General features: G+C 47.2%; 13 protein-coding genes; 4 read left to right on the top strand and 9 right to left on the bottom strand.

The window, feature by feature from the left end:
- Positions 1–1,074: 1,074 nt before the first annotated feature.
- FFUJ_05376 (related to methyltransferase) lies at positions 1,075–2,469 on the top strand (the record flags this gene model as incomplete). XM_023578580.1 has 9 exons in its annotated part: positions 1,075–1,122; positions 1,170–1,202; positions 1,266–1,356; positions 1,401–1,442; positions 1,489–1,643; positions 1,691–1,728; positions 1,775–1,912; positions 1,965–2,384; positions 2,436–2,469. The coding sequence occupies 9 exons, from the start codon at positions 1,075–1,077 to the stop codon at positions 2,467–2,469; spliced, it is 999 nt and encodes a 332-aa protein (XP_023431568.1).
- Positions 2,470–2,612: 143 nt separating this feature from the next.
- FFUJ_05377 (uncharacterized protein) lies at positions 2,613–3,280 on the bottom strand (the record flags this gene model as incomplete). XM_023578581.1 has 5 exons in its annotated part: positions 2,613–2,720; positions 2,773–2,847; positions 2,900–3,135; positions 3,189–3,208; positions 3,273–3,280. 5 exons carry the CDS (start codon positions 3,278–3,280, stop codon positions 2,613–2,615), a joined length of 447 nt encoding a protein of 148 aa, XP_023432871.1.
- Positions 3,281–4,379: 1,099 nt separating this feature from the next.
- Positions 4,380–6,180, top strand: FFUJ_05378 (related to sugar transporter; the record flags this gene model as incomplete). XM_023578582.1 has 5 exons in its annotated part: positions 4,380–4,442; positions 4,498–4,772; positions 4,850–5,399; positions 5,451–5,737; positions 5,790–6,180. The coding sequence occupies 5 exons, from the start codon at positions 4,380–4,382 to the stop codon at positions 6,178–6,180; spliced, it is 1,566 nt and encodes a 521-aa protein (XP_023431569.1).
- A 71-nt stretch (positions 6,181–6,251) lies between these two features.
- Positions 6,252–8,397, bottom strand: FFUJ_05379 (related to protein TOL; the record flags this gene model as incomplete). XM_023578583.1 has 2 exons in its annotated part: positions 6,252–7,246; positions 7,311–8,397. 2 exons carry the CDS (start codon positions 8,395–8,397, stop codon positions 6,252–6,254), a joined length of 2,082 nt encoding a protein of 693 aa, XP_023432801.1.
- A 466-nt stretch (positions 8,398–8,863) lies between these two features.
- Positions 8,864–10,044, top strand: FFUJ_05380 (uncharacterized protein; the record flags this gene model as incomplete). XM_023578585.1 has 2 exons in its annotated part: positions 8,864–8,927; positions 8,993–10,044. 2 exons carry the CDS (start codon positions 8,864–8,866, stop codon positions 10,042–10,044), a joined length of 1,116 nt encoding a protein of 371 aa, XP_023431570.1.
- A 51-nt stretch (positions 10,045–10,095) lies between these two features.
- Positions 10,096–12,699, bottom strand: FFUJ_05381 (uncharacterized protein; the record flags this gene model as incomplete). XM_023578586.1 is given in 4 exon segments in its annotated part: positions 10,096–10,660; positions 10,708–11,432; positions 11,456–12,582; positions 12,588–12,699. Coding segments are annotated over 4 exon segments (2,529 nt in total).
- Positions 12,700–13,602: 903 nt separating this feature from the next.
- On the bottom strand, positions 13,603–14,280 carry FFUJ_05382 (related to vegetatible incompatibility protein HET-E-1; the record flags this gene model as incomplete). The annotated part of the gene is made up of 1 exon (XM_023578587.1): positions 13,603–14,280. The coding sequence occupies one exon, from the start codon at positions 14,278–14,280 to the stop codon at positions 13,603–13,605; it is 678 nt and encodes a 225-aa protein (XP_023431571.1).
- Positions 14,281–14,733: 453 nt separating this feature from the next.
- FFUJ_05383 (related to epoxide hydrolase) lies at positions 14,734–15,991 on the bottom strand (the record flags this gene model as incomplete). XM_023578588.1 has 2 exons in its annotated part: positions 14,734–15,715; positions 15,774–15,991. 2 exons carry the CDS (start codon positions 15,989–15,991, stop codon positions 14,734–14,736), a joined length of 1,200 nt encoding a protein of 399 aa, XP_023431572.1.
- A 700-nt stretch (positions 15,992–16,691) lies between these two features.
- FFUJ_05384 (uncharacterized protein) lies at positions 16,692–17,951 on the top strand (the record flags this gene model as incomplete). XM_023578589.1 has 3 exons in its annotated part: positions 16,692–16,721; positions 16,801–17,283; positions 17,343–17,951. 3 exons carry the CDS (start codon positions 16,692–16,694, stop codon positions 17,949–17,951), a joined length of 1,122 nt encoding a protein of 373 aa, XP_023431573.1.
- A 27-nt stretch (positions 17,952–17,978) lies between these two features.
- Positions 17,979–19,150, bottom strand: FFUJ_05385 (related to aldehyde reductase II; the record flags this gene model as incomplete). XM_023578590.1 has 4 exons in its annotated part: positions 17,979–18,502; positions 18,553–18,679; positions 18,732–19,075; positions 19,129–19,150. The coding sequence occupies 4 exons, from the start codon at positions 19,148–19,150 to the stop codon at positions 17,979–17,981; spliced, it is 1,017 nt and encodes a 338-aa protein (XP_023431574.1).
- Positions 19,151–19,841: 691 nt separating this feature from the next.
- Positions 19,842–20,953, bottom strand: FFUJ_05386 (uncharacterized protein; the record flags this gene model as incomplete). XM_023578591.1 has 2 exons in its annotated part: positions 19,842–20,485; positions 20,584–20,953. 2 exons carry the CDS (start codon positions 20,951–20,953, stop codon positions 19,842–19,844), a joined length of 1,014 nt encoding a protein of 337 aa, XP_023431575.1.
- Positions 20,954–22,865: 1,912 nt separating this feature from the next.
- FFUJ_05387 (probable L-amino-acid oxidase) lies at positions 22,866–24,401 on the bottom strand (the record flags this gene model as incomplete). The annotated part of the gene is made up of 1 exon (XM_023578592.1): positions 22,866–24,401. One exon carries the CDS (start codon positions 24,399–24,401, stop codon positions 22,866–22,868), a length of 1,536 nt encoding a protein of 511 aa, XP_023431576.1.
- Positions 24,402–25,846: 1,445 nt separating this feature from the next.
- FFUJ_05388 (uncharacterized protein) lies at positions 25,847–26,317 on the bottom strand (the record flags this gene model as incomplete). The annotated part of the gene is made up of 1 exon (XM_023578593.1): positions 25,847–26,317. The coding sequence occupies one exon, from the start codon at positions 26,315–26,317 to the stop codon at positions 25,847–25,849; it is 471 nt and encodes a 156-aa protein (XP_023431577.1).
- Positions 26,318–27,496: the final 1,179 nt, after the last annotated feature.

The raw sequence follows: 27,496 nt of genomic DNA on the forward strand, positions 1-27,496 counted from the left end.
CAGAGTATCATAGACCGGGCAAATGTCGCTGGTATTGGTATCTGTACGTTCGGTTTCGGCGTATCACACGATCCAGAAGCCCTTGTACAGCTCGCCTCTGGAACCAAGGCAGCTTATACCTACGTCAAGGATTGGGTGGGCCTTCCTGACTCTCTGTTGGCCTGTTTTTGGTCCTAAAGAGGGTAGTACTAGAGAATGTCAAGTTGACGTTTCGAACTGACAACTCCTCACCAGGCTAGTTTCCCTGTTATTCGATGTCACTCTTTAGGCTTTGTTAGAAATATCTTCATGTATGATCTTTAGACGAGACTGGTCAGGCCTCTCGTTTTCATTTATCAACGACTGGCCAGATTCAGATAAACATCGCCTGATATATTCCACGGTACAACAACATGTTATCTCGATATCGTGTCTTCTTTTCACTCGCAATCTATTCTTCAACCATCGTCATGATGCTTTTTTGAAAGGTTACTCCGCTGGTATCAGCAGTAGCTACGGGTCATGTTGCCAGCGAAACCACCACTCCGGACAATATTCCTGCCGGCGCTTCCCTGGAGCATGACCCGTCTTTCCCATCTATCTCTGTTTAACCTGCCTTCTGCGTTGAGTTTGCTGGTACATTGGCCGAGCCCAATGAGCTGTTCCTGAAGCTCATCACGCAGTTGACCGATCCTAGATCACAGTCGGTAATCCGGCCTAGTGTAATTGCCATGGACAGCAAGTCGCAGTAGCATAGATAATTACCGCAATTGCCTGGAGGCCAATTGTCATACCATGCAGCATCCTGCTCTTCTATTGGTAAATCTGTGTAAAATGTAACCCTGTCCCAATGTCTCAACGAGTTCACCTCGAGGGCGAATCGGGGAGCTTCTTGACCTTCTGAGACTCCACTCATGTTGGCTACAGAATTTGACTTGTCAGTAGGTTACGAATCAGGTCAGCAGCCCTGGTTTGTCTTGACCTCAAAACTCATATCAGGCATTTCGGGTCCCAGATTTTCTCCTCCTCTATTTTCCCCTCTCATATTGTGAAATAACGTTTGGCGAGTCCTTGAATCGATTTCACAATCTCATAATGTCAGCCGTGGATAATCAGCCGCTCGTTGCTGACGAGAGTGAGAATGTAAGCAGCTGATCGCATTATTAATTACATTTTTTGACAATCTCAAGGTAATTGAAGACCACGACTCTGGACATGACGAGGTACGCGTAGTCTCAACCCCGGTGTTCTTCAACAGGGTACATACTGACAAACTGCCTTCTTAGGAAGTGGAATCATCGACACAAAGTATAAGCAGCTCCATTCTTCAGTATCGTCAGGAAAATGGGAGAACCTACCACGGTTACAAAGATGGCAGTGAGTCCCGCGATTAGTAGAGTTTACGGTCGCTGATTACACAGAATACAATGTCCCAAATGACGAGGAAGAGAACGAGAGACTAGGTATATGCCTCACTGTATCTAATGGACATTTTACTGAAAAGAATAGATTTGCAACATGCTCTGTTCCTTCGAACATTTGATGATCGACTTGGTTTTGCCCCTTCGTGTAAGCCTGGAGCCAAAGTCCAGCATGTTCTGGATGTAGGCACTGGCACTGGCATCTGGGTCATGGACTATGCAGACGACCATCCAGGTGCTGAGGTTGGTCCCTCAACCATTCCTTGCTGGCACCAATTAATGCTTGGTAGGTTATCGGAGTTGACCTGTCTCCCATTCAACCCAGCTTGTATGGATATCTACGCCTCTTCTCCTTAACCAGCTAACAATATCAGTGTCCCACCAAACGTTCGATTCATTATTGACGATATTGAAGAGGAGTGGCAATACTCTTCAAAGTTTGATTACATTCACAGTCGAATGATGAACTCTAGTGTCGCCGACTGGGAAAGCTACGCTACCAAGATCTTTGAGTGCGGCTCTTCTCATGTGCATTCCTTCAAGCTACCAGCTGACACGCACTAGGAACCTGGAACCCGGTGGCTACGTAGAGCTACAGGAGATCGATGTCTTTACAAAATCTGACGACAACACCTTGAAACCGCAGCACAATCTATGGCAGTGGGCTCAGCTCATTTACGATGCATCCGTCAAATTGGGGAGACCGTACTTCGACCCAGGCAACATAAAGGATGTTCTCACCAAGGTTGGCTTTGAAGATGTAACGGAAGCAAAGTTTAAATGGCCGACAAATCGATGGCCAAAAGATAAGAAGCATAAGGAATTAGGCGTATGGAACAACGAGAATGCGAATTTCTTTCTCGAAGCTGTGGCGATAGCTCCACTTACCCGGGCTTTGGGATGGTCGAGGGAGGAGGTCACTGTTTTCATCGCTCAAGCCAGGAAAGAACTCAACGACCCTCGAATTCATGCATACTGGCCAATGTGAGTCTCAAAGTAATCATGTCTGAGAGATAGTGAGCTAACTATTATAAGTATCTCGGTATACGGACGCAAGCCAGCGAAATAGTTGCAGATCATGATCTCACTCTATTCATACACACTTGCGCGGTCAATGCGTGTTGGGTTCTGATGCTATGATTTTATTGCAGCAATATGTATGGAATGTCCATTTATTCCTTTCTATTAACAGGCTATGATATCATTAAACTTTTACAACTTGGAAGTGCTCTCCTCACGACCCTTGAGGTTGATGTGAGGAGTGTCGTTTGCAGGCCGAGTAACAGCGTAGAAAGCAACACCGTGAGACCTGGTGGAGAACTAAATACAGATCAGTCATGATTCTCAAAGTCATGGGAGGAAGAGAACTAACCTGAGCTTTGGAACCGACGTGGAAGAAGGCCCAGTCTCCAGCAACAAGATGGTGAGTGATACCAGTAGCCTCATCCTGTTCGTAATCAGTATCATTTACTTGCAAGGCTGCAGGGAGAGATCCTTACAGTCACATCAATTTGACCGCTGAGGACATATTTTGTCTCCTCGTAGTCGTAGGATCCATATCGTGTAGGTCCAGGAACGACCTTATAGAAACCCGTGGTCAGATAATGATCAGAGTCGTTGCGCTGACTCTTGATAGAGTGGAAGTCGGCGATAATAGCGCACTCGCCATCGGGAATGGGGATGTGCTCGTGGCCAGCGCCCTTGATAATGGTAAGAGGAACGATCTTGTTTGACACTACAGATGGGTTAGTAGAACATTCTTGGGCTCGTCAGTTCAGGGCTGTTTACTTTTTGTGGATTTGGTATGACTGTAAAGACAGAAAGAGGAGGAGAATGTTCAATGGCAACTCCTATACTCTGTTATATAAATACCAAGCCATGACGGAGCATTCTCGGCATATACACGCAATGAACGATACGGGATACGGCTCCGGGCCCGTAGCTCCGTGCCTGAGAGTTGCGCAGCTTGCTTATCTGTAGCTGCACTAACCTAAATTGGGGCCAGTGTCACTTGGTCAAGCTGTATCACGACAAAACACATGATCGGGACCCCACCGCGTTTCGCCGGATTATTCCATAGGCGGTGAACAGGTTTATCACTTATCACTTATCGATCAACAAGGACTCTTATCAGAGTGCTTATCTTATCGTAATTGCTTGCTTGCTACCCTAAGGTAGGCAAAATAATAGCAGATTAAAAGTGTTAAAAGACACCTATTAAAACTCATTATTGTTTCAATTGTTAAATGAATAAGTCTCTTGACCTTTCTCAAATACTCTCGCAAACTTTCTTCTCGTTCCCATCTTGTGGAGCTTTGTCACAAGATAGAAACTGCGTTGACTGTAAAATACGTCAAATTCAATGCCAGTAATTGTCGTTCGACGTTCTCTGCAAAAACCAACGGAAAAAAAAAAAAAAAAAAATCTGTCGTCTTTGACGCGCATAGTCGCTTCATTATTTTCCCTGTCAGCGAGATTGAAGTCGCAGTCAAGACCTGATGTTTATTGCGGTATGTAAATCGTTCTTTAGAGACTAAGTTTGCTGGTCACAAGGAGTCTTCACAAGGAGGCTTACTAATTAACAATTGAAGCTCAAGGAAATGGCATGTCATTTCTTTGATTACAGCGGCACGTGGCCTGTTTTGGCACAGACATTACTGAAGGTCAAGACAAGTTCCCCAGAAAGTGGCACGCTCCGAAGACTTGCCAGCCACTTCGGAGTTGCCCCGCTGCTGCATTGCTCTGTTTGTGGGGAAAGTGGACCGCCGACCTCTTGAAATCCGGGGTAACGGGGTAAACGAATGATATTCTTCGTACAATAGCCAGACCGGGATTTGCTAGAGGGTCATTCATTTATAAGAAGGCAGAGTCAGGGGATAAATCGACAACTACCTTGACAAACTGTTCCAGCACCAAGAGCCAATACCTAAACAGCAACATCGTCAATACCTCCAACATTCTGGTGTCAACCCGCTAGCAATGGGTAAGCATACAACTGCTTACAACAGACTGGTGACTGTCGCGGTCGCCTTTGGCTCTCTGGTAAGTTTCCCTGACATCTATTCATCTCAAGCTGCATTATGCTCATTTTGTCCAGACATACGGCTACTGCTCCTCCGTCATTGGCAGCACAATCGGACAGCCAGGATGGTACAAGTTCTTCGACTTGCCTCAGGCGGGTGAGCCTGGTTACAGCACCAAGACGACTGAAGCCATCTCGACCGCAAATGGAATCTACAGTGCAGGCGGCGCCATTGGCACGCTTTTTGTTATGTGGGCTGCTACAGCGCTGGGCAGGAAGCGGTCTATCCAGATTGGCGGAGCCTTTGCGTTGCTGGGAGGAGCATTGCAGGGCGGTGCAGCAAACCTGAGGTGAGTCTTGTCTAATTACTCGCATGATTGCTTGATTTGGACCTGGCAACGTTCAAAAGACTGACTAGATACTGTAGTATGTTCCAAGCGGGTCGAATCTTGGCTGGCATCGGTATCGGAATCCTCGTCACGGTCTGCCCGATGTATATGGGAGAGCTCGCACCACACGACAAACGCGGATGGCTGGTCGGACACCACGCCATTTTTCTTGTCTTTGGCTACATGCTCTCGGGCTGGCTTGGGTATGGCTGTTACTTTCTCACCACAAGTAAGCCGGACTTTGCCTGGAGATTTCCGCTGTGCATGCAATGCCTAGCTCCCACTGTCCTTCTCATCACTTCTTTCTGGATCCCCGAGTCTACGCGATGGCTCTTGCAGAAGGGCAGAATTGAGGAGGCATGGACCGTTGTTCGTAACTTGCGACAGTCACCGGACGACCCAAATGACTTAGTCGCTCGCGAGGAGATCTACCAGATCAAGGAACAACTGGCTCTAGACTCTGCCAAACTCAAGGCACTAGGCTGCGGACCTTTCATGGCAGTCCTCAAGAAGAAGAGCTACCGAAAACGGTTGGCGATTGGCTTTCTGACTCAATGGGGCGCCGAGTTCGCCGGACCACTGATCATCGTAAGTTGATGCTTACCACTCTCCACTTCATTCAAGCTCTAACACTCTCAGAACAACTACTCAGTCATTCTCTACACCAATCTAGGTCAAACTGGATCTATGCCTCTACTTCTTTCGGCCTTGTGGCTGACGACCGCTGGCGTCATCTACAACCCGCTCGGCGCCTGGCTTCACGATAAGATTAATTCACGCCGATGGATGTTCATGACGGGCTTGTTTGGCTGCTTGATTACCACGAGCGGTCTTGCTGCCTGCATCTCAGAGTTTTCCGGAACGGCCAACAAGGCAGGCAATGCAGCAGGCGTCTTCTTTGTTTTCCTATACCTGGCATTCCAAGGGTAAGTCTTCACACCTGAACTGGGAGTCTTGGTCAGCTGACAATTGTCCAAGGACATTTTGTGATACAACGATGTATATCTACGTGTCAGAGATCTTCCCGACCGAGATTCGCCCTATCGGTATGGGCTTCTCCCTCTTTGGCCAGTTCACGAGCACCATCATTCTACTCCAAACCGCACCAATTGGCTTCGTGAACATCGGCTGGAAGTATTACCTCGTCATTATCATTTGGTGCATCTTCTTCATACCCATCGTGTACCTGTACTTTCCCGAGACAGCCAAGCTGTCACTTGAGGAGATTTCCGCCCGCTTCGGTGATGACGTTGCCGTTCACGTTAACGATGTTCCAGCCGAGCAGCGCAAGGAGCTTGACGAGTATATTGGAAAACTGGACATTACCCATATGGAGGAATCAACGGATAAGAGCAAGGCTCTGATGTAGTGCTGGTACATAACTTTACTTTCTCAACAGTTAACTTAACTCTACTATTCCTCTTCTCTCTTAAATAAGAGTCAACAAAGCTTTCTTAAGCCCCCCCATATCTCCTCCTCTAAAAACCCATAATCAGGCTTCTTGTCTCGATAAATACGAAATAGTTCCCAACGATTCGGGTGCTGGTCGTATTTTAGCATGATACACCCTTGACCGACGCGCTGGTATTCGTTTTCGCGCCGGCCTGTTTCCCGGATAATTAGAAAATAGACAACTGGGGGGGTACCCTCCTTATCCCGGTAGGCTTTCGCGAGCCGGAGTACTTGGCAATGTTCGAGGACTTCAGCTTTGGGTTCTTTGGGCTGTATATCGAATTCCCATTTCGTATTCCACTGTTCTCTCAGCAGCATCATCGCTGCGTGCTTCATGACGCCAGAGGCCTTGATTTCTCCGCGCCGGACATTCCCAAATGTACCTGGCCGCTCTTCTTCGATGGTCGTGTCCATGATGTCGAGGTCCAACTCGGCACAATGGTCAATCTTCCCACGGTGGTTAACACGCATGGTAAAGAACTCGTCGTAATAGACTGGCCCGGTGATCGAAGCCCAGCTCCAAGTAGGTGCGCCTCCTGGTACTCGCTTGGCGTGGCCCGAACTGCCTCTACGCCACATCAGTCCGCATATAATATCTTCCTCCCACAACCCGGCCTTGTACTTCATTCCCGATAGCGAGGCGACGTAAGAGGCCATACCCGCTACGGCAGGGAGACGATCTGTTTCTCGCGTGAGGTATCTCGATGTATAGAGCTCCATCCAGTCATACCAGGTGAAGGAGAAATCTCGGACTGCCATAGAGCGATGGTTCGCATTTTTGGTAAGAGACAAAAAGGACCGCCTTTCGGTGCGTGGGTTGAATGCATGATCAAAATCCCCGGTCGATATTGACTCACGGCTGTCAATCATATCGATCATCGTTCCGCAGTCCCACCATAAGCCGTGCCGACGGCTAACATAGAGGCCGCGAGGGGAGCAGAGGCCCTCTTGGAAGACCCATCCCCCTGGAAAGAAGCCCACATCTACCCCAATCAATAATAGCGGTGGAGATGGGACCTCCCACGAGAACCACTGTTTCTTTGGAACCCGTATCCGTGGATTGGGTCGTTGCAGCAGCAATTTCTATCAAGTGCGGCGCTACCATTTCCACCATTCCTGAGCCACAACCTGCTGAGTCCGCCGCGCACAGGTTGAGGCTACTGCGTTGGTATATATCCGCCATCAGGGCCGACTGTTCCACCCAGTCATTTTCGTCATCCTGGACGATACAGAGAGCATCGATCCAGATAAACTTGAAGCCTAGATTGCGAGAGATGCGCACTGCGTCTTGGAGAGTCTCAGGCAGCTTTGAGATGGGGTGTCCTTTGATGAAGTCTCCCATGGTGTCCTTGGTCAGTTTCACAGGAAGGTCGTTCCCCCATCGGTAACTCAGAGCGACGTAGCGTTGATCTTCAGTTTGAACATCCCCTTTCTGGGATATGTAGAGAGAAACGCTATCGTTTGCAATCTTGAGGACCCGTTCAGGGAGGGCGGTAGACTGCCTTCCGGGGCAGTGACCATGTTTTGTTTCACAGGCATCTATCCAGCCCTTGATTTTGTCAATTGCCTTTTCACGCCAAGGATAATTTCGCGACGCAAGATACGGCTGACAACTAACGGACAAGTCGTTCCGCGTGGGTGTATAGACAATTCCAAAATCTAACCAAGAGAACTCCTTCGGTAATTCGCTGCGATAAAGGGCAAATTCGCCGTAAATATTTCTCCTGGTGGTGGTGTCAGCCGCTTCCGAATCATTTGTGAGCCTGACACAAAAACTATTTTTCTTGGCTTTCAAAGCAAGCTGATAATGAGTGAATTCATGTTGAACGTCAGCGCGATCGGACATAATCTGGTTGACGATAACAGCGCATACGCGGCAACTGGCAGAACTATGTACTAAAGAGGACAGAAGCCCATCACGGTGACTTTCAGAGTTGCTGTATCCGCCTGAGGAGCTACCTGCTGGGTGTTCAAGGAGCTCCAAGATCAGTCTTTTGCAGTCTTTGCAAGTATGTCGTTGGAATTCGGGTGTGTGGCTCAGAGCAGGATTAGGTTGGTACGGTTTAAACTCAGGTAGACGAATCGAGCTACTCTGCAGGATCTTGACATGAGGCCGGGGCTTCTCCTCGGCCATTTTCAATACTTTTGTTAAGGCTAACGGTAATTGGAGAGATATTCAATCCAAAATGCAAGTCATCAAAGAAGAAAAAAGAAATAAAGCTGTAAAAAGGGCACCTTTCTATCTGATCTGTTTGTTATGATATGATCGTCACACATCACTCCAATTTCTACTTGTCCACGTGTCAATCACATAGTGGTTAATCTGTCAACATGCGCCTATTATTCTTATGCAAGGCATTAGCTATCATATGTCCCTTAGAAGCCAAGAGAGCAGCACCTTGGTAACTGAAGTAGGTCTCGCTAATAAAGAGGATGAGAAAATCTCGGCATTCGATTAATGTTTCCCGGTTGATGTGAGGGCTGGTGTCTTGCCAACCCCGCAGTGGCACGCTCCGGTTCAGGTGGCCAGGCTAAGGGTCTTGCAAATGGCAGATGACCCCACGGGGTCGAGTCCTTCTCCGCATCATGCTTCCCAAGCTATGCTCTTCTGGCTTAGCGAGGCCCAATTCAAATCTCTGGAAGAGAAACCTGTGCCCTGTAAAAGTAAGCAATATCCAATTCCGTTCCTTAGAGCCCAAGATCTATTTTCTTTGCTTCATTATACATAGGCTCCCCCAAATTTCCCAACATGGGCTCCATGATTACGACTAGCAAAGCCTCATTACACTACCGAGACTACGATAGTCTGCCGGACCCAAAAAGAGTCTGGACCGGTAAGCCTGGGTCTAGGGAAGAGGGTCTCGGCCGTCTCGTACTGCTCACACCAGAAGTGGTAGCCAACGCGGCGTCAACATGCATCAAGACAGGTCGCCGTACCTCGTTAAACTGGGAGCTGACCAAATTGGATATTGCCAACTTCAATCGAGCTCCAGCCCAACATCATATTGTGTCGCTTCTAAACGGCGCCGCGTATGACGATGTTTATATCTTCAACCCTCAACAGTCGTCTCAATGGGACGGGCTCCGCCATTTTTCTGCCCCAGCTCCAACTCCCTCAGACCCAAACCGTCGTCTCTTCTACGGAGGAATGACATCGGGTGAGATACAAGATAGAAATAATACTCGCCTAGGCATTCAGCATTGGGCTAAAGAGGGCATCTGCGGTCGTGGTGTTCTACTAGACTATGCTGAGTACGCTCGACGCCATTCTATATCTTACACGACATTTTCAGACCATTCGATCCCGCTCCATGTACTCCTTGACGTCGCAAAGGAACAAGGCGTCAAGTTCCTCCGTGGAGATATCCTCTTCATCAGAATTGGAGTTGTTAGGGAGTGGGATCAGCAGATGACGGCAGCTGACAAGCTGGCTTATGCACAAAGCTCAAATCCGCAGCATGCTGGGGTTGAAGGCACTGAAGAGATGCTGAAATGGATATGGAATGAAGGCTTTTCAGCTGTGGCAAGTGATGCCATTTCCTTCGAAGTGTACCCTCCGCAACCGTCCTATAAGCGAGGAGAGAATGCTTCAGTCAAGGGTTTATTTATGCATGAGTATCTTATTGCCGGATGGGGCATGCCAGTTGGTGAACTATTCGATCTTGAGGGTCTTAGCCACATTTGTCAAGAAGAACAGAGATGGGAATTCTTTATAACGTCGGCACCTCTGAACATGCCAGGAGGCGTCAGTACTCCTCCAAATTGTATAGCTATATTTTAACGCCTGAACATGATATATACAGTGAGAGAATAGACAACTCCACGCTTTATGCTACAGTCCTTTTGCTTCCAATACTTGAAATACCTTGGTGAACTTGTGAGCCAGTCCCCAGCATTGCAACTTCTTCAAAATCTCTTGTGCATCGGAGCTGATGGCAGGGACGCAACCGTCAGCACCAATATCTGGAACAGATCCAGAGCTAGCCGGTCCCCCGACCTCAATCCATCTAACAACGACTCTTCTGTGAGAAAGATTCTGATCATGCAGGTCCAGCCTGACACTCTGGGTGACCTCCATTGGCGACGATCTAGTATGATCCCCATAAGCAGAATAGGCAATGATGAAGATGTAACCCATAAACACACGCATAATCTCGCAAGGAGCAGAGACCAAGTACTCATTAGCGATCGCGACGATTTGGGCTGCGTGCCAGCACAGCCTTCTTGCTGTTTTTGGGTCTCTGGCAAATGTCAACTTGAGACGGTTGCGCGCTATCTTGATTCCATCGTGTACTCGCGGCTCCGTCGAGATGAGGCCTCGCACGATGGATAGGATGAGGTCGAGGACGCCATTCGCAGCACACAAGTGCGAATAGTGGCAAAGAAGACTGGCTATACTGTATTTTTGTCAGTATATAGTTCTTACAGAGGACTCAATGCTTACTTGTAGCTGGTAAGATCGCTCGTCGATAATGGTGAAGATAGAGATTCAACCAAGTTATTCAAGCCCTTGAGCAGCGACCTCTTCGTGTCCTGGTGAGCAGCCACAATGGATCCAAGGCCGAGGTACTCTGGCATTGCGACAACCTCAATTTGCCAGAGATCCCAGAGTAACCGTCCGATTACCTGCGCACAGAGTCTCTTGGCCCAGGATCCCAGGGACGATGGCAGTTCTTTCCCAGCTAGTGCCTGTTTCAGCACTCTAGACAGGTTTGGCTTTGAGTCGTCCTGGCCAAGACGAGACATGAGAGCAAACCAAGCTCGTGCTGAAGTGGCATTCCACATGGACTCGGGACATGGCAATTCTGATGGTAGCTCGCTCAAGTCAACAATGCCTCGACGACTTGTGAGGGTGCAAAGACTGCAGTCATACTCGAATGCTGCCCAAGATGCCCTACGTCCTGACTCAATTCTGATCCACTCCTTCCAATCTTTCATAAGAACATGGTCGTCCTCGTAACCTCGAATGGTCTCATGATCCTGACTCAGAGCGACCGAAGAGCGAGGATTCAGCAGGCCAATTCCCCGTAAGCCACCGATTAACAGCCCACGAGACCTGTCTGCATTCTGATACAGCTGTCTTTTCCCTGAGCCAAGGGAGTAGATCTGGTAAAGACACAGGGCATTAAGATATGAAACATCGCTGTAGTTGGTAGCATCTGAGGCGCCCTTGGACAGTCAGTATTGCGTACAGTAGGCAAGAAGTGAAAACCAACCATCCAGTTAATCATTGTAGAGCAAATCTCACTCAGTGCGACTGAGAGCTCGTAATCTGACTGACTATCAGAGAGCAATGCGCCAACAGAGGCTATGGCCGTGAGAAGAATAGGCGGGCAAGCCGACATGGTCCAAGTAGGTTTGTGTATAATCGCCTGAATATCGTGAAACCGAGAAAAGTAAGAGTCAACAAGACGCTGTAGGCTGCAGAAAGCTTGTATAGAGTGAGGGTCTCTTAAAGTCTCAAGCTGAGGAAGGGGATTCTCAGAGAGGATCTGGATGAAGCCTTTTACAAGTGTTGTTTGAACAGGCCGTGGTCTGTCTGTGGGGCAATAACCGTTGAGAATATCGCGAAGTGGAGGGAGCTGATAACGATGAGGGGATTGCTTATGCGCCTGATCAAAAGGCCACGCAAGCGTGTTTTGTTCGATGTCTGGCTGCCCTTCGTCTTGTGAATCCCGGCTCGAGTTTCCATTGCCCATCTTGTGCTGCACTCCATTGCCAACATCACCGCTACCGGGCTCTCCTGACTCGGGGACTTGTTGAGCTGTGCTAGAAGACCAAAATTCTGGTATGTAGCTATTATAAAAGGTCTCGAGTTGGAAGCCTTGGGGACTGTTGCCAATGTCAAAGTTCAGCCAGTCAAAGCCACCAGTCCGAAAGCTTGTCTGTCCCGGAAGGATGGACGAAGGAGAAAGAGCAAATGTATCTTCAAAGACTGTATGGGTTGGATCTACTGGCAAGACGTTGAAGGGTTGTGGAATGTCTATAGTTGGAGAGATTGTCGGCTCATCGTCCAGAATGTAAAAAGGGCCAGCGTGGCAATCTTCATCCGTGATTTGAGAACCATGTACTTGATCCACTGTAGATGTTGTTGGCAAAGGAACGGTCCCTGCCGAACCCCCCAATGAGAGGCTCTCAGATCTTGTCTCATGTTGAAAGGGAGAAGTATCGTCCTCCGCTTGAGCGGCCATCGATTCATGCTGTTGTTCTTGTATCTCCTGCGCGCTGGAGGGAAGAAATGACTGTTCTGTTGGAGAAGCGCCCTCATTCGGCCCCCAGTCATTTATATTCTCTGTCGCAGGATACGCGCAATCGCTACCTGACCGAACGCAGCCATTGCAGGGTCTTTCACGGTTACATTTCGCCTTCCGTTCAACGCATCGGAAACACGACTTCTGACTTGATCGTCTCGATTGTTCTTGAACCTGATGCCCATGGCGCAGGTGACGCAGCAGAACGTCGCGTCTACTGAATGTCTTTGGGCAATATGGGCAAGATATGTGTTGTCTGTGATTGGATGCAGAATGCGTGAGCTGATGCCGATGGAGATGGCTTGGACGCGAAAACTTGAGAGTGCATTCCGGACATTGGAGAGCGCGCTTTAAACAATTATTAGCAGAGAGATGTGGTAAAAGGATGTTTTCCTGGGGACATACAGTAGAATTTGGCTCTGTCATTATAATTGGAGTAAAAGGTGAGGAAAGATGCTTGAACTGTTGGATTTTAATTACCTAGGCCGAGCAAATACCTGGGGTAGCGAGTTTCGCGGGGTATCATCACGTGGTGATTGCTTAGCACCGGTACCCTTTTCAACTAGCCGGAAGATGCTAATTAAGCTAGACTAGTTAACTTGTCTTATTAAATCTTTCCATGTTTATTTAAACTCTTTTCACAGGCACTGAAAAGATGAACTGAGTCTATAATAACAATAAGAATCCTGCAAGAGCATTTTAATGGTAGCCGAGTCTCTGCAGAGAGACTGACCTCGTACCAGAGGAAGTGAAGCAAGCGTATGACATCTTCAGTCAGGTACCTTCTCGCTAGTCGTCGCAGTTTGACGGGCCTCAAGAATATCAACTAGAGTAGCAGAAAGACGGGTGACGAGGGGAACCTCATAGACCGTTCTGCACGTCGGGAAATTGGTGGTAACAAGAAGCCTCCAGCGGCCGGCAATGTCTCAATCCCAAGCCGACACCAAAGTCAAAGCCAAAATGCAGTGTGCCCAAGGCTTGCCAAATATAGAAACTTGGGGTATTGCAAAATACCCTCCAGCCTATAATTAACTACCTTAGCCAGCTCTACCTATATAATTAAACATATAGACTAAAACCTTACAGAATTAATCATAAAAACAAAACATCATTAACTGATCAGAGCTATTGCGAATTGCAATTTCCGAATCTATAACGAGGGCTGGGCTCGGCCTGTGCTCAGGCGGCAACCAAACTATTCTCTCACCATCCTTTGTCAACCAACATCCGTCAAAATCGATTCCATAGCCGTGAGTGGTAAACAGTACTTGTGAGGGTTTATCGCGATCATCATTGTTCTGGATGCCATCGTTCTCAGTTTCATCATCAGAAGGCCATGTGTCCGGTATCAGACGGCCATGCTCAGTCATGAGCGATCTATTGTCAGGACTGAACGACAATTGTTCAATCTGCCGCTCAGTCTTAAGTTTCAGGAGGCAGCTTTCTGTTGCGATTTGCCAAAGAGAAACCTCCCCTGTCGATGTTGCCTGTGCAAGTAACTTTCCATCAGATGAATAGGCAATGGCAAGTGATGAGCCATCAGATTGGAATATCCACTTCGGGGCGTCTTTGGTTCGTAAGTCCCAGACTTCGACATTACCATGCATATCCCCAGCTGCTAGAGAGAGGCCATCAGGTGAGAACTCTAGACATGAAACATATTCGAGTTCAAGTTTGTGTATGATCTGATCTGCCAGGTCATGAACTTCAATGGCATTCTCTCCTTGACTGAATGCAAATGTTGAGTCATCTGTTGAAAATACCATGGACCAGTGACATGTTATAGCGAGTCGAAGGTCTTGAAACCATCTACTTCTCGCCACCTGGTGAAATAGATCTCGGCCGCCAATCCTTGTCTCTCCCACCGCATTTACAAAGTCCAATCCCTATCAAACTGTTCTTGGTGAGGGCACCAGCGCCTTTGTACGACTGATGCAGCTAAAGCGTTCTTGCATCGTCATTGGCTTTCGTTCTGCGGCTACATTTTAGTTCTCCAAGCCAGTTCTTGATCTGGAAGGTGTCCACAATGATCTACAGATCGCAATTGAATGAGCAAATCGGAAGCAATACTCCTAGGGAGGTCTTCGCATCGCTCACTTAAACTGTCAAAGGCATTGCATATGTCTGGCTGCGTATGGCAGATCTATATTACCAGCCAGTGCCATGTGGCTAGGACGCCAAGTGACAAACATGAATTATTAAGGAAGTATATCTCGTACTTATTTAATCGAAGCCTTAACCATGTTAAGAAATTCCTCCAGATCAGCTAATAAAACACCAGGGTGCTCCATCGCTGCAAAATGGCCACCTTTGTTATGCTTCTTGAACAGTACCAAGTCTCCAGTTGTTGCAGTCCATGCCTCTGGGACAGGGGCAATTTCCTTAGGGAACCAAGACATTCCCAACGGTTTATTAATATGCCATACCGGATTCTCATGCGCGCCAATATTACCAGGCGTAAACAGCTGCCTATATGGCCAGAGCGATGTTGAGAAACACTGTGTTAGCCAGTAGAGCGAAACTGACTCCAATACAGCATCAAGGGGCAGATCATCGTCAGTCCAGTCGAGGAACTTTTCACTAATCCACGCCAAGAGGGAGACAGGACTGGCAGATAGTGCTAGGCCGATAGTGGCAGGCTTGGTAGCATGCAAAAGAGCGTAAGCACTGCCAAACTTGGTGAACCACTCGGCGCGTTTGAGACCTTCGCGCTCCAAGTCATCGTAGACACTCTCGTCAATATTCCCAGGGTCAGGCATAATCGAAAAGTTCAGATGAATGGCCTTGGCCCTTGGAAAGGTACCACCAAGGACGCGTGCAATCTTACTCCCGACATCACCGCCCTGAACGACATAGCCATTCCCAAATCCCAACTGGACCATCAGAGAATCCAGGATATTGGCGGCATTCTCAAGACGAAAGTCTCTGTCCAGTGGTGGAGCTGATGAGTATGCATATCCAGGGAGTGAAGGTACAATGATGTGATATGGGAGCTCTTGGGGACTGTACTTGGCGGATAGCCGAGAGAATATAGGCAGGAATTCGAGGAAGCTTCCTGGCCAACCGTGTAGAGCGAGTATAGGTATAGCATCATCCCGATTGGAAAAGAGAGCCATGAAATGTATGGTGTATGAGACACCATTGTCCTCAATCTCAGCCGTGAAGTTGGGGAATCGGTTGACTTCACCCTCCACCTTGCGCCTAAAGATCAATGATTATGTTAGTAATGTATTGTGAAAAGGACATTTATACTGCTTACCAGTCAAATACTTTCCATGCCGCCACGGCCTCACGGAGCCATTGCGAGGTGACTCCATACTTACGGTCCTGTTGAAGATTCTCGTAGGTAGCTGGACCAAGCTTGGCAGACTCAATAGCAGTCTTAAAATCTCGTAGCTGCTCATCGGTATGACGCACGACAAAGGGTTTAGGCTGTTTGATTGCCGCAGTTGGGATCGTACAATAATTGGCAGACATAGTTTGAGCGGTCGAGGTTGATTTTGAACCTTAAGTGAGGCAGGAATTAGAAGTAAAACTGTTGTATAATTCTTGTGGATGTGGTTCATTTGACAGGTATAGCAGAGGTGCTTTTATAATTGTTACAGACAGTCGGATGCGTCCGGCAGTAATTACGTAGTGTCCAACGTCATCCAATTACTCAAGCAATGTTTGTCTGCTTAGATCTATCACTTGGATCTATCACTCGGGATGTTGATCAAACTTGCCGACGAGATTAAGGAATTGATTTACAGTGCAGAACCAAGCTAGGCTAAACAGAGTATTCCGATGCTAGCTTCACATAACTTTGAATGAATCCCGCTTATAATACCTATTAAACCAAGGTTTGGCTACATAGAGCACATAAGCAAGATCCCGCTTACAGTGCCTTTTACACCGAGGCTTAGCTACCAATCAGCAACCAAAGCAGAAGACACTAGCGAAACCTACCCAAATAGGCGTAGCGTAAAGCTGACATCAGACTCACATATCAGAGTGACATCCTTAAACTACATAACCCTCCTCGCGATATCTACCGAGAGTATCTTAGTTCGAAACGAGACAATAGAAACCTTGCTCGATTTCTTGAGATGCCGCGCCGCAGCCGAGGTTGCCAAGCCTGCCGGCAGAGGCGTATAGGCTGCGATGGCCAATTTCCAGTCTGCCACAACTGCCAACAATGGAATCGACAATGCTCTGGTCCAATAACGTCAGTCATCATCATTGACCAGACCGCGAAAACCACCAAAAAGCACAGCCAACCACGGCATCCATTCACGCGGAGCCAGACTGGACCATTGTCAAACCTCCGCGTGTCTAATTCGGCTGTTGAGGCCGTCGCTTTCCAAGCCGGATTCTTTGCTTTTGCTACCCCAGATGCGAGAGCTTCGGTCAAGTCGTTTCTCGAGGAGCTACAAAAGACACGGCTTCAGGAAACGGCACCAACCCTTGACCTTGCTGTCCAGGCTGTGGGCTTGGCTTTCTGTGCGACTGTGTCGAGAAACAAATCAGCTGCTGAGAAGGCAACCGAATTATACATCAAGACGCTCCGGGGTCATTCGAGGGCAGTCGCGGCAAGTTCAAGATCCATTGTGCCTAATGTATGCACATCAGTGATGCTGTCTTTCTTTGAGGCTATCCAACCCACCATCTTGATGTCGGATGCATATGGGATGCATTTATCTGGTGCTTGGAGGATGCTGATAGCTGCAGGTGATATCAGCACGCAACCGCTTTTATGGCAAGCTGCCAATCATTGTCTATGTCAACAGGTATGCCAGCCTTGGCCCTCTTTGTTCGTGAATCGTTGGATGCTAACATAAATCCATAGTTGCTAGCAATGCTAATGTCCCCACGCTCCTACTTATCCAATGCTTCAGACACCTGGCCTGTGTTCGAACATCTCTGTAGCCAATATACCGCCGCTGCAGACTTTGTATTCGATCGTCTACTTGTGGAGCTATATGTCTTAGCCGACTTCTACATCAGAAAAAGCTATCAACATAAATCAGCTCGCTATCCAAAAGACGCACCGTCAAAGCTTGACAACCTGTGGAAAGAGTTTCAGGAGGTCCAAAAGAGCCTAACTGATGAGCAAAAAGACTCCTTCAAGGGCGTGATGACGCTAACGCTCTCCTACTTTGCCTGCTCATGGATACTCATTGCACTGCTTCATACGGAAACTCATACTCTTCAATCTGAAATAGATCTCCGTCAAGGCTGCGAAATGGTCTTGAACTGTGTCAAGCTCCTCAAAGAGAGAAAGTCGACCTGCGTCCATGTCAGGCTCTTCTTTCCTCTGGTAATCGTACAGCTATACAGCCCTATCGAGGATTATCGTACGCAGGCAAAGGATTATATTGAGACGTGGCTACGTAAGGCTGTGTATAATGGTCTTGGTGCACCCAATGCTATACAGATAACGACAACGGAGGTCTGAGCACTATCTAGCTAATATAAATATCTCTCACTCTTTGTAAAGCCCAACCATAGAACCAGTCATGCTAACGATAGTGTCCTCGAGAGTTGCATACACCATACCCAATATCTTCTTGGACGGCTCAACATCGAAATCGGGCACTCCTCCAACTGGGAAATCACCAGACTTGACCTCTGGCCCCGGGAGCTTGGATCGAAGAGCTGGAAAGTTCTTCCATAAGATAGTAGCCACTTGTCTGTTGGAGTATGTGCCACTGCCGACCAAGAACCGTTGTCCACCGGCTTCCCTGACTTCAATGGCTCTGACGTGCGCCATGGCCGCATCTCTGACATCAGTGAACCGGCCAATCGGACTTGGTGCAATCTCATCTTTGTAGTTACCAGATAAGAAATCGCGGATCAGTAGCCCCGAAGTCATGATGGTATCGAGTGAGCCAACGTCATGGATGATTGGACCGAGGACGAAAGCAGGGAGAATTGTTGTGATGGTAAATTGTGGATTTTCCCTCTTTACAAAATCCCACGCCGCCTTCTCGGCATATACCTTGCTTGCTGTATTAATCAGCACTAAGGACTTTTCACTCTACCCGGGTGTAACTCACCAACATAGCCGTCCCATGGATTTGAGTAGGCTTTCTCTTCCGACACTTCGACCCAGTCTTTCGCAGAATGAACATAGCTTGAGTTAACAGGCACCACAGCAGCTGTCGCGAGAGACGAAGTGATGACCTAGGACCATATCAGCTATCAGTACATATCATCAGTCAATTCTTTGACATACAACACGGTTGACCGTTGGCGCATAAGCCTTGACAGCTTCAAGCAGCCCAGTGGTACCCAGTATGGCCGGATCCATAAAAGTCTTCTTGATGTCGTCGCCCCAGAGCTGGAAAGGTGACGCTGTATGAATGACAGCCTCAAAAGGAGCTGACTTCATCACTTCATCGTATGCATTCTCAGCAGAAATATCCTCAACGATGGCAAAGTCGAGTCGGGATGAAGGAACATCAAAATAAGTACTCTTGATATGGTCTGCCTTGGCCTGGGATCGAACAGTGGTTACGACAGAGTGACCGCGATCCAAGAGAATTCTGAGGACATGTGACGCGATGAAACCGCTCCCTCCTGATGAAAGGTTTAGCACTCTGGCTTTATTAGCAATCATAATAAGAACAAACCTGTTAAAAGAACTTTGATCATGATGGTGTCTGGAAACTGGAGGGAATAAATGCTGAAGCGTTTGGCAACAAGTGTATCTTTTGTTAAATAAATCCTAGTGCTAGATCAAAGACAATAAGATTGAAGTCTTTGGAGTCTGTGAATTACTACTTGTAGAGTGAATATTTATATCAACAAGCCGCAGGATGATGATAAGTATACAGAGGTTATGTTTATACTAAACTTCTTTCAGTAGGTTAGGAGATCAGTAATAATCACAACCTTCAAATAACATTTCTATTATCTGTAATTTATTTACTGCCTACTATTGCATTAAAGCCTGTATATCACACTGCAGTTGTTGTTATTAATTAAATCACTAGCAGAACCTACGCAATTGGGCTTAGGGTATGTAGCCAGAGCTTGGATGTCTGATGCTTGGTTGGATCCACTTTCCCTATGCGGAATGATGTCCACTGTAATTCCGCCCTCTACTCCTAATTGGCCTCGGTGGATCTGCTTCTATAGCCCAAAAGCTTTAAACTCACCGTAGTTAGTAATAATGCTATTATCGATGTTAAAGATGGTTTGTTTTGTGAACTATGGATTCTCTTTAATGTAAATGCAAACTATAGACATTAATGTTGGCACAATGGACTTTTGGTATCTATATCTATAGTATATACAGGCTCCAAGCATTATATTCCACAACTCCGGCTAAGATGCTATGCGCTCATTTCATACCCTGAGAAAGGTATTCCTTCGTGTTTGAGAACGTCTCTGACCCATCGTAAAACCACGGTTCGTCAGGCATCTCGTTTTCCTCCTTTGTAATCACAAGCCGACGCCCTTTATAGTCAAGACGAAGGCCAGGATAAATAAAGCTCTTCCACATATACACTAATATGTTAGAGCTCTCAAGACTCTCAGCGATATGAGGCCCAATGAGCTCTTGATGCTTCTGCGGCAGGACAGACCAATGCAGACCAGGGTATAAATGATGCACGGTATGATAGCCATTATTGAAGCACAAGTAATTGAGCGTTATGCCAGTGAAGTTGCGCGCAAAATTATACTTTGAGCTCATATCGCAGCCGTCGTGCTGAAGGAAGTTCAATGAGAGGATGCAATACTTTGCGTAGAACTGGGGCAAGAGTGCGAACCAGATCCATCGACGCCAATCGATCAAGATGAGCACTGCGGTAGTACCCCACACAGCAATCTCTTCGCGGCGACGCTGCCTCACGATAGGTCGATTGAGACGAGCCTGGGCCTCAAAGTATAGCTTGTCATCTTTGTTCCCCGACAGAACAACATGCCAGAAAAACAGCAGACCGTTCAACAGGTTCCAGCTATATCGGACTTTAGTGGTGCGCACTGTTTATGCGGTTAGCAATGTCATATGTGGAGAGGTTGAGGTATTTAATTTCCTGTCAGACGATTGAGTCTGAATAGGAAGGAAGTAAGCTACTTACTGACATCTCTTGCTTGCTGAGGGTATTTGTGATGAGACAGATTGTGACCTGGGATAAAGACCGTGACAGCGCCGCCGTACTGAAGAGACAAGCAAATCTGGTAGAAGTTGTTCCAGTTCCTACTCCATAAGACGGGCAAGTGAATCGCATTATGCGTTGTCACAGCGCCCATAAAGGACAGCTGGAAGAGCGACAACCATAGTGTAAGCGAAACCCAGCCTCCCGCCAGCGGCGATGAGAAATTGTGCCAAGTAATCACAAAGACGAGGAAAAAAAGAATCGTGGACACGATGCACCGGATATCCTCGTTGTGTCTCATGCCAGACCGCACTGGCGATGGCGGCTGCTGGTGGGCGGTTTTCTCAGCCATTATGCGGTGAAGGGAGCGGCGATGGGATGTGCACAAAACAATGAGAATACTAAGGGGCTGAGCGCATGAAAATTTTACACGTAATCAAATTTAGAATACTAGCGTCACGTGACTCCCGGTTGTTCCGGGTAGGTCCTACTGTAGACGTAAGCATCGTATGACTTTTCTTATGAAACCTATTTATTCCGATTATTGAATAGCCGGTCCTTGTCGGACTTGGTGTCCTGTTACTCCTTGTTGTCATGTATCGGGGTTGTTCTTGGTCTCTGTTGGGGTCGTTGTTATCAATCTTGGCTCCACTTATTTAACGAGATCTACTACGGAGGTCCCTGCCAAAAGTTTTGTCCTGACCCCCTGTTAGCCAAATGAAGCTAGCAGGGAATGCCCCTATCGGTACCCAGAAGGTATAAGAGGTCTCTTATCGATAGTAAAGTAAGCGCTATAATTATAATTATAGTAGACTTTAGGGGAAAGGTTATAGAGCTTCTAGTCCTGATAAGATAAGACTAAAGTACTGAAGTACCTTATTAGCTGTAATCGCCTAATCCTCTATTTTATGAGCAGGGGGTCGAGACCAAACTTTTGGCAGGGACCTCCGTAGAGACAATTAAACCAGGCTGTCCTCTACTGCACACAATGAAATTGGCGGGATATCTATCACAAGACCTATTTTACCCGACCGCAATGATCCGGTCAGTAACTGCATGACACCTCGGATGGACGGATATCCTCCAAGAGCACAAGCACAAAGACCTCACGTGCCTGGTTCTTGCACAAACAGCGCTAAGAAGATATCACAGTAGGACAATCGCACGCATCATGAGGCAGATTCTGTGGTACAAAAGAGGCTATTATCATGTAAAAAAGTACAGGTAATCTCCATAAAGCAATCGTTCAAGAAGGAAGATATGTCCTTTGAGCTGAATCCTGGGAAAGAACAATGTCTGTTTCGTTCGCGTGAAAATATAGTGCTTAAAGTTCGCACAACAATAAGCAATCCACATAAACCACCGTGGCGATTGGCAGGAGAATGGAGAGCGGAAGGCTATAGAAAATGAGGACGAGCATGTTGAGATTGACTTGTGAATCAAGTTAGCCAGAGCTAAGGGGATGCTGGGAAAATGGGAGCAGAGCAGAGGAATTCACCCTTGCTACAGCGATCTTATAAACATTGTCGGTATTGAGAAGTATGGAGGATTTAATTACTAGGATATAGTGATCGGTTGTAGAAAATGTAAGTTAACCACAGCCACTAGTATTGCTGCAAGTCAAAGCTGTCTATACCGATTCTAAGCAGCCTCTCTATGAATTCAACATTCTCTCGGGGCGGTGCGGCTATGGTACGGAAATAGTCGTCTGACTTTTGCTGGACAACCGCCGGAGAGCTCCGTTAGCACAGGGGTGAAGCGGGAACTTTTCTTCGCGCTGATTGGCTACATCGTATAACTAGAAATGCGGCATCAATGCGATACGCGTATAACAAAGCTTGGCAGCCGATGGATATTTTCTACCAAACTACACAATTCGGCACGCCTGTTTCGCTTGGCAAACATTTTGACAAACATAGACCAGTCTCTCATCGTGAGTCTTACCGAATGTTCCACAAAGGTTTTGAGTGCCGGCAAAAGCGTGTACAGTCGCTTACTATTTCCCGAAATGTTAGTCATGTCACGTTCAACGAGGCCAAACGGTCTTACCACTTCAATCCATCTCGCCATCCACTTCTCCACTGCGTGCTTTGCCTCGTCAACGAGCCCAAGTTCTGTACCTAGTTAGTAATAGTGAATGGTTGTATGATCAGCACCAATTCATACCTAGTAAGAGCTGGACTGCGCCACGAATACCAGAGTCTAAAGCCGAGGCGATCCAGGCATGCGTGTACGAGGTATGCTCGCCAACAAAGATCATCTACTCACGTCGTCAGAAGTTGACTCGTAAATATTGATGCGCTGCCTACCTTGTTATAAGTCTTGAAGTACTCGGGTATGTAGAGTGAATGCTGTCCTGCAGTCGGGCTAGCCCAACTTCCAGACTCAAGAGGGTCAAGCGCCCAACATCTTCTGTTATACTTTCCGGTATATAGATCACGAGTAAACTCTCCGTGAATCTCAATCATGGCCTCAAGGACCATCTGGACGTGATCTTCCTCAGACATGCTTGCCAGCCGAACTCCCATGTCACCGCTGATGTAGCTTGCCAGAATGGTAGCAGGGCCCGTGCCATTCAAGTTATAGGATGGATAGCAGATACTTCCAATGCCCGGAATATCCGTAGTTGTGCTGCACCCGCCATAGATCGGGTTCTCGTAGTGTTCCCAGAAGCGCTCAGAGAACTCGAGCGCAACCTTGCAGGCAGACCCATAGTTCAGCTCCTTGATGGCGTTGGAGATGGTTGCGGGGAGCTTAGGAAGACGCCATCTTCGGACAACAGAGAAGGGTACTGCGATAACAGCATAGTCAAAAGTTGAGTTCTGGAATGTTGTGTCGTTGTACTCCTTGCGCCATTGCAATGTAACCTTCTCTTCGGTCTCGCTGTACCTGACACGTTCAATTTTGCGTTCCATGGTTGTAATGTTGTCGACAAGAGGATGGAAAGACAAAGGAAGCCTATTAAGACCTCCATCAATGGTCTTGTAGCTGGCGGCTGAGAAATACATGCCCTCGTACAACGAGTCCCAGAAACTCGAAGCAGACCAGCCGCCATTCATGTCAGTGCTGTTCAGGCTACCCTTCAAGTAGTTGACCATGAATGCATACTCGGACCACTGATCACCGCCCAGGCCATTGAGACCAGTTTCGAGCCATTGCTTATGAGCTTTGAACATATTCTTTGCCATAAGAGTGCTGAACTCTGAGCCAGGCATGAATGTATCAACCTTGGTCTGAAGGTCTTGGGTCATAGGGTCATTGACGCTTGCAGGGCTGAGTGATGCATTGGCTGCAATCTCTTTTAGCGTAGGGGGCAGTCCACTTGGTAGCTTGAACTCGTTCTTGTACGAAAGGCCATTTGGACTACTCTGGATCCACGGAATGAAGTCAACACTGAGGTTCTTGTCGTGGTTGTTGAGCTTGTTCATCTCCTCTGCGAGCTGAAACACCATCTGATGGTCCGTGATGTTCATTGTCTCGTTGGTCTCAGGACTCTTGTAAGTTGAAGGGAATCGCATGGGTCCCATCTCTTGATAAGAATAGTTAAAAGGTCCGCCAGTAAGATACTCGGTATGAACACGGCCGCCAAGTCGATTGCCGGCTTCAATGATGCTGATATTGGTCATGCCTGCTTGTGAGAGAACCAGGTATGTCATCAAGCCCGACATACCCGCACCAACGATCGCAACGTGCTTCTCTTTGGCAGCGTCGGCATCCAGTGCAGAGAGGCCGGTCTTGGAGAGGTGCTCAACGCCGTCGAACCATGGTCCCAGTGTATCAATACCATTCTCGGCATTCATGAGGATTGGATCTGTCACAGCCTTGCTATCAGTCTCCAGCCACAATGAAAGGACCATGACTCACCTGCTGCCCGCTTCTGAACATTCCGACGCCGGACACGATGAAGCCTTTGGGGCTCACTACGTCCCACAAGAACATTGTCCTCTGTCCACGCTGAAATGCAGCCGTTGTCGTGTGAGTCTTCTGGGATGATCCAGACTAATCGTGAGACGCCTTGGCTTTCAGTAATGGCTATTGTGTGGTGGGACTCAGACCGAGATTTGCTGTTGCAAAGACCATAAGTGAATGACAAAGGACCCTCTGACGGTTGATCAAACTTGACGTAGATATTCGTCAAGTGAGAAGTTGGGGCCCCTCTTGTATGGAGTTGGACGGGTAGAGAAGAGGCTATGGCGCCCCCGAGCCCAAAGATAACATTTGCAATAGATTGCTTCATGGCAACAGGTCACAATTATAGTCTATAGCCAGCAATGAGTATGGCCGGAAGAGGAGGATTGCGAACTATATATTACCTAGAATAGTGAATCAACTTATGTTCTCTTCTTGAGATTAGATAGGGCAACGTGAGCATCGGCGACCCCAAGTGCCCGAAAGAGACGCGTCGACATATCTGCAAAGAACTTTTGAACGCCCTTTGCCCCGTCGGCGCCGCTAGTTCCCCGAAGCCATGATAGGACACCCATAGGCGTCGGCCAAGTCAAAAGCTCCGTTCAAGCCCTGGTTGCATAAACGCAAGGCATGTTGTAAGTGGTCAGAGATGCGCTGCAGCAAGACATGAGCTGCAGATGTGATGGAGCATCCGAGATCGGGGCATTAACGTTACTTCCGCTAATCAGCCTTAAGCTAGTCATGAACAACAAATGAGGTTACGGAGTATGCTTATCTTTAAACGGTGAGGAATTACTAAGAAGACAATGTTAAAGGGCGCGCCGACGACCCGGAAGATGGGTGAATTAATGCATGTCGCTTATTGAAAATGGAGCAACCCCGCAGATAAACCACGATAGACTAGGATATAAATCTGCAGATCTCTATGTCAAAAGATAAGCTTCCGGCTAATACATCCCAATCAGTGCATACACAGAGATAAGAGATCTTTATCTATCAGAGCATATATCCGGATTACTCACATATACTGCCATAGCCCGTCCAATGAGCGCGCGCGAGATCACCGATTCGATAACTTCAAGTTCTGGGCTGTGACACGGAGTCTCACCTATTGATTATGCTTGGAATTGGGAGTTGATGACTAGATTGAGATATTATCAATTTACACCTTCGAATATCCTCCAATACAACATTCAGAGCCATCAGTATCGTCCTCCTTCAACAACAGACCGACCTTTCACATGTCCATCGGCATCAGCTAGGGGCTTGCTCCACTCGACCTCTTCCAGTAGCCCTGGAGAAACAAGTAGAACAGCCAGAAATGATACCAAGGACCTCAGCCCCAGATTGTTGTCGCTTCGGCGGTAGCAGTGATGGCTGAGACTGAAGCTGTGATAGTAAATAAAACAGTTTGTATAGTCGCGTGAGTTACAGTGACTGTGGAGCCAACTGCCTCCGTAACAGCATTGATGCCAGTGAAAGTAACGGTATAAACCTCGGTAATAGGAACAGTTCTTGTAACGATCCTTGTAGTAATCAAGGTTTTTGTTACAACATACTTGTTGGTCTCAGTAACTGTAGTGCTGAGGGTTTGTAAACTCCAATACGTTGCAGTGAGACTTTTAGTTACCCTCTCGGTGCTTGTTCTCGTAATAGCAGTCGTTTTTGTTGCGAGAGTGGTCTTGCTTGATGTAGAGAACACATGAATGAATGTGGATAGGGTCCCAGTTACCCTCATGGTTTTGGTCGCCCTAATAATGACGGTACGAGTGTCATAAATAGTCATGAACTCATTGTCTTGAGGCATAGTGAAAACCTATAAACATTCTGGGTAGATGCTTTCGAAATTCCTCGGTCCTGGAAGCCAGTTCGGTATTGCTACGTCTCGCTTGGCAAGATGTGGGCCAGCAGCGACTACATGGCGTCTTGCGGCCTGCAGCCTAGGCTTTGAAACAGTCAGGCTTGTTTTTGCGCTATTGGTACTTAAAAGAATATACTTACCCTTTCAGCCATGTCACAAGTCAAGTCATAAACTTTGAAGGAAGATTCGGTGCTTTCGTCGGCTGAAGGGCGCCTAATTATGTTAGTCTCGGCATTAAAGAAAGCTAGAATAAAACCACCTACGCCCCAGCTGCTAAGCAGATGCAAAAGTTAGGATTCAAGGCAAAGCTAACAGCTCTATAAATAGTTAAGCAATAGGTTTTGCAATTGATGAGAATTGGCTCGTTGAGGTATTCGACTAATGCAACGCCAACCCAGTCTTGTGGATCGTAATTACCATCGATGTTACAATAGACCTCCCCTGAATGCATGTGAGTAGGAGCCTGGATATGTCGCTTATAGAAGAACTTGCGGCCCCCTATAGTTACAGTAGCTAGTGCTTCTCTATTAAGCGACTTAGTTACAGCTAACTGGAAAGATTCATTCGACCATAACTTACTCAGTACTAGAGAAAGGTTTGTTATTAGCTTGAAAGTTAACATAATCGAAGCAGACTTAAGTAAAAGGAACAATTTCTGTAATTGTGCCTGAAAGAGTTGCAGTGTCAATATCTGTCAGAAGTGTAGTAACTGTAGTACTGATAGTAGTTATACCGGTTTCTGTAGCCCTTTGGGTGACAGTCTCATCAATATACTTGCTATATCTCGCAAGAACTACTTTTGTACTTGTTTGAGTGACTGTAGCTGTGATCGTAGACTTCTGTTGAACTGCAGGAGGTATAGTTGTTGTAGTAAAGGCGGTTTTTGTTGATGTTGCTGTAGTTAACCTTGTCCTTGTCTGAGGGATGAAGCTTGCAACAGTAGTAGTGAGCATATGAGTAACAGTGATACGCTTAGTTTCAGTAACAGAAGAGGTTGTCGTTAGTTGAGAAGTAATAGCTTCAGTTTGTCGGATGTATATAGGTATTGTATGTCTCAGCCATTGAAAACAGAAGGTTGATGCTTCATCTCCCTTTCCTCTTAGCATATCGACAGCGGGATTACAA

The sequence above is a fragment of the Fusarium fujikuroi genome, chromosome FFUJ_chr06 (assembly GCF_900079805.1).
Source record: "Fusarium fujikuroi IMI 58289 draft genome, chromosome FFUJ_chr06".
Lineage (NCBI taxonomy): Eukaryota > Fungi > Ascomycota > Sordariomycetes > Hypocreales > Nectriaceae > Fusarium > Fusarium fujikuroi.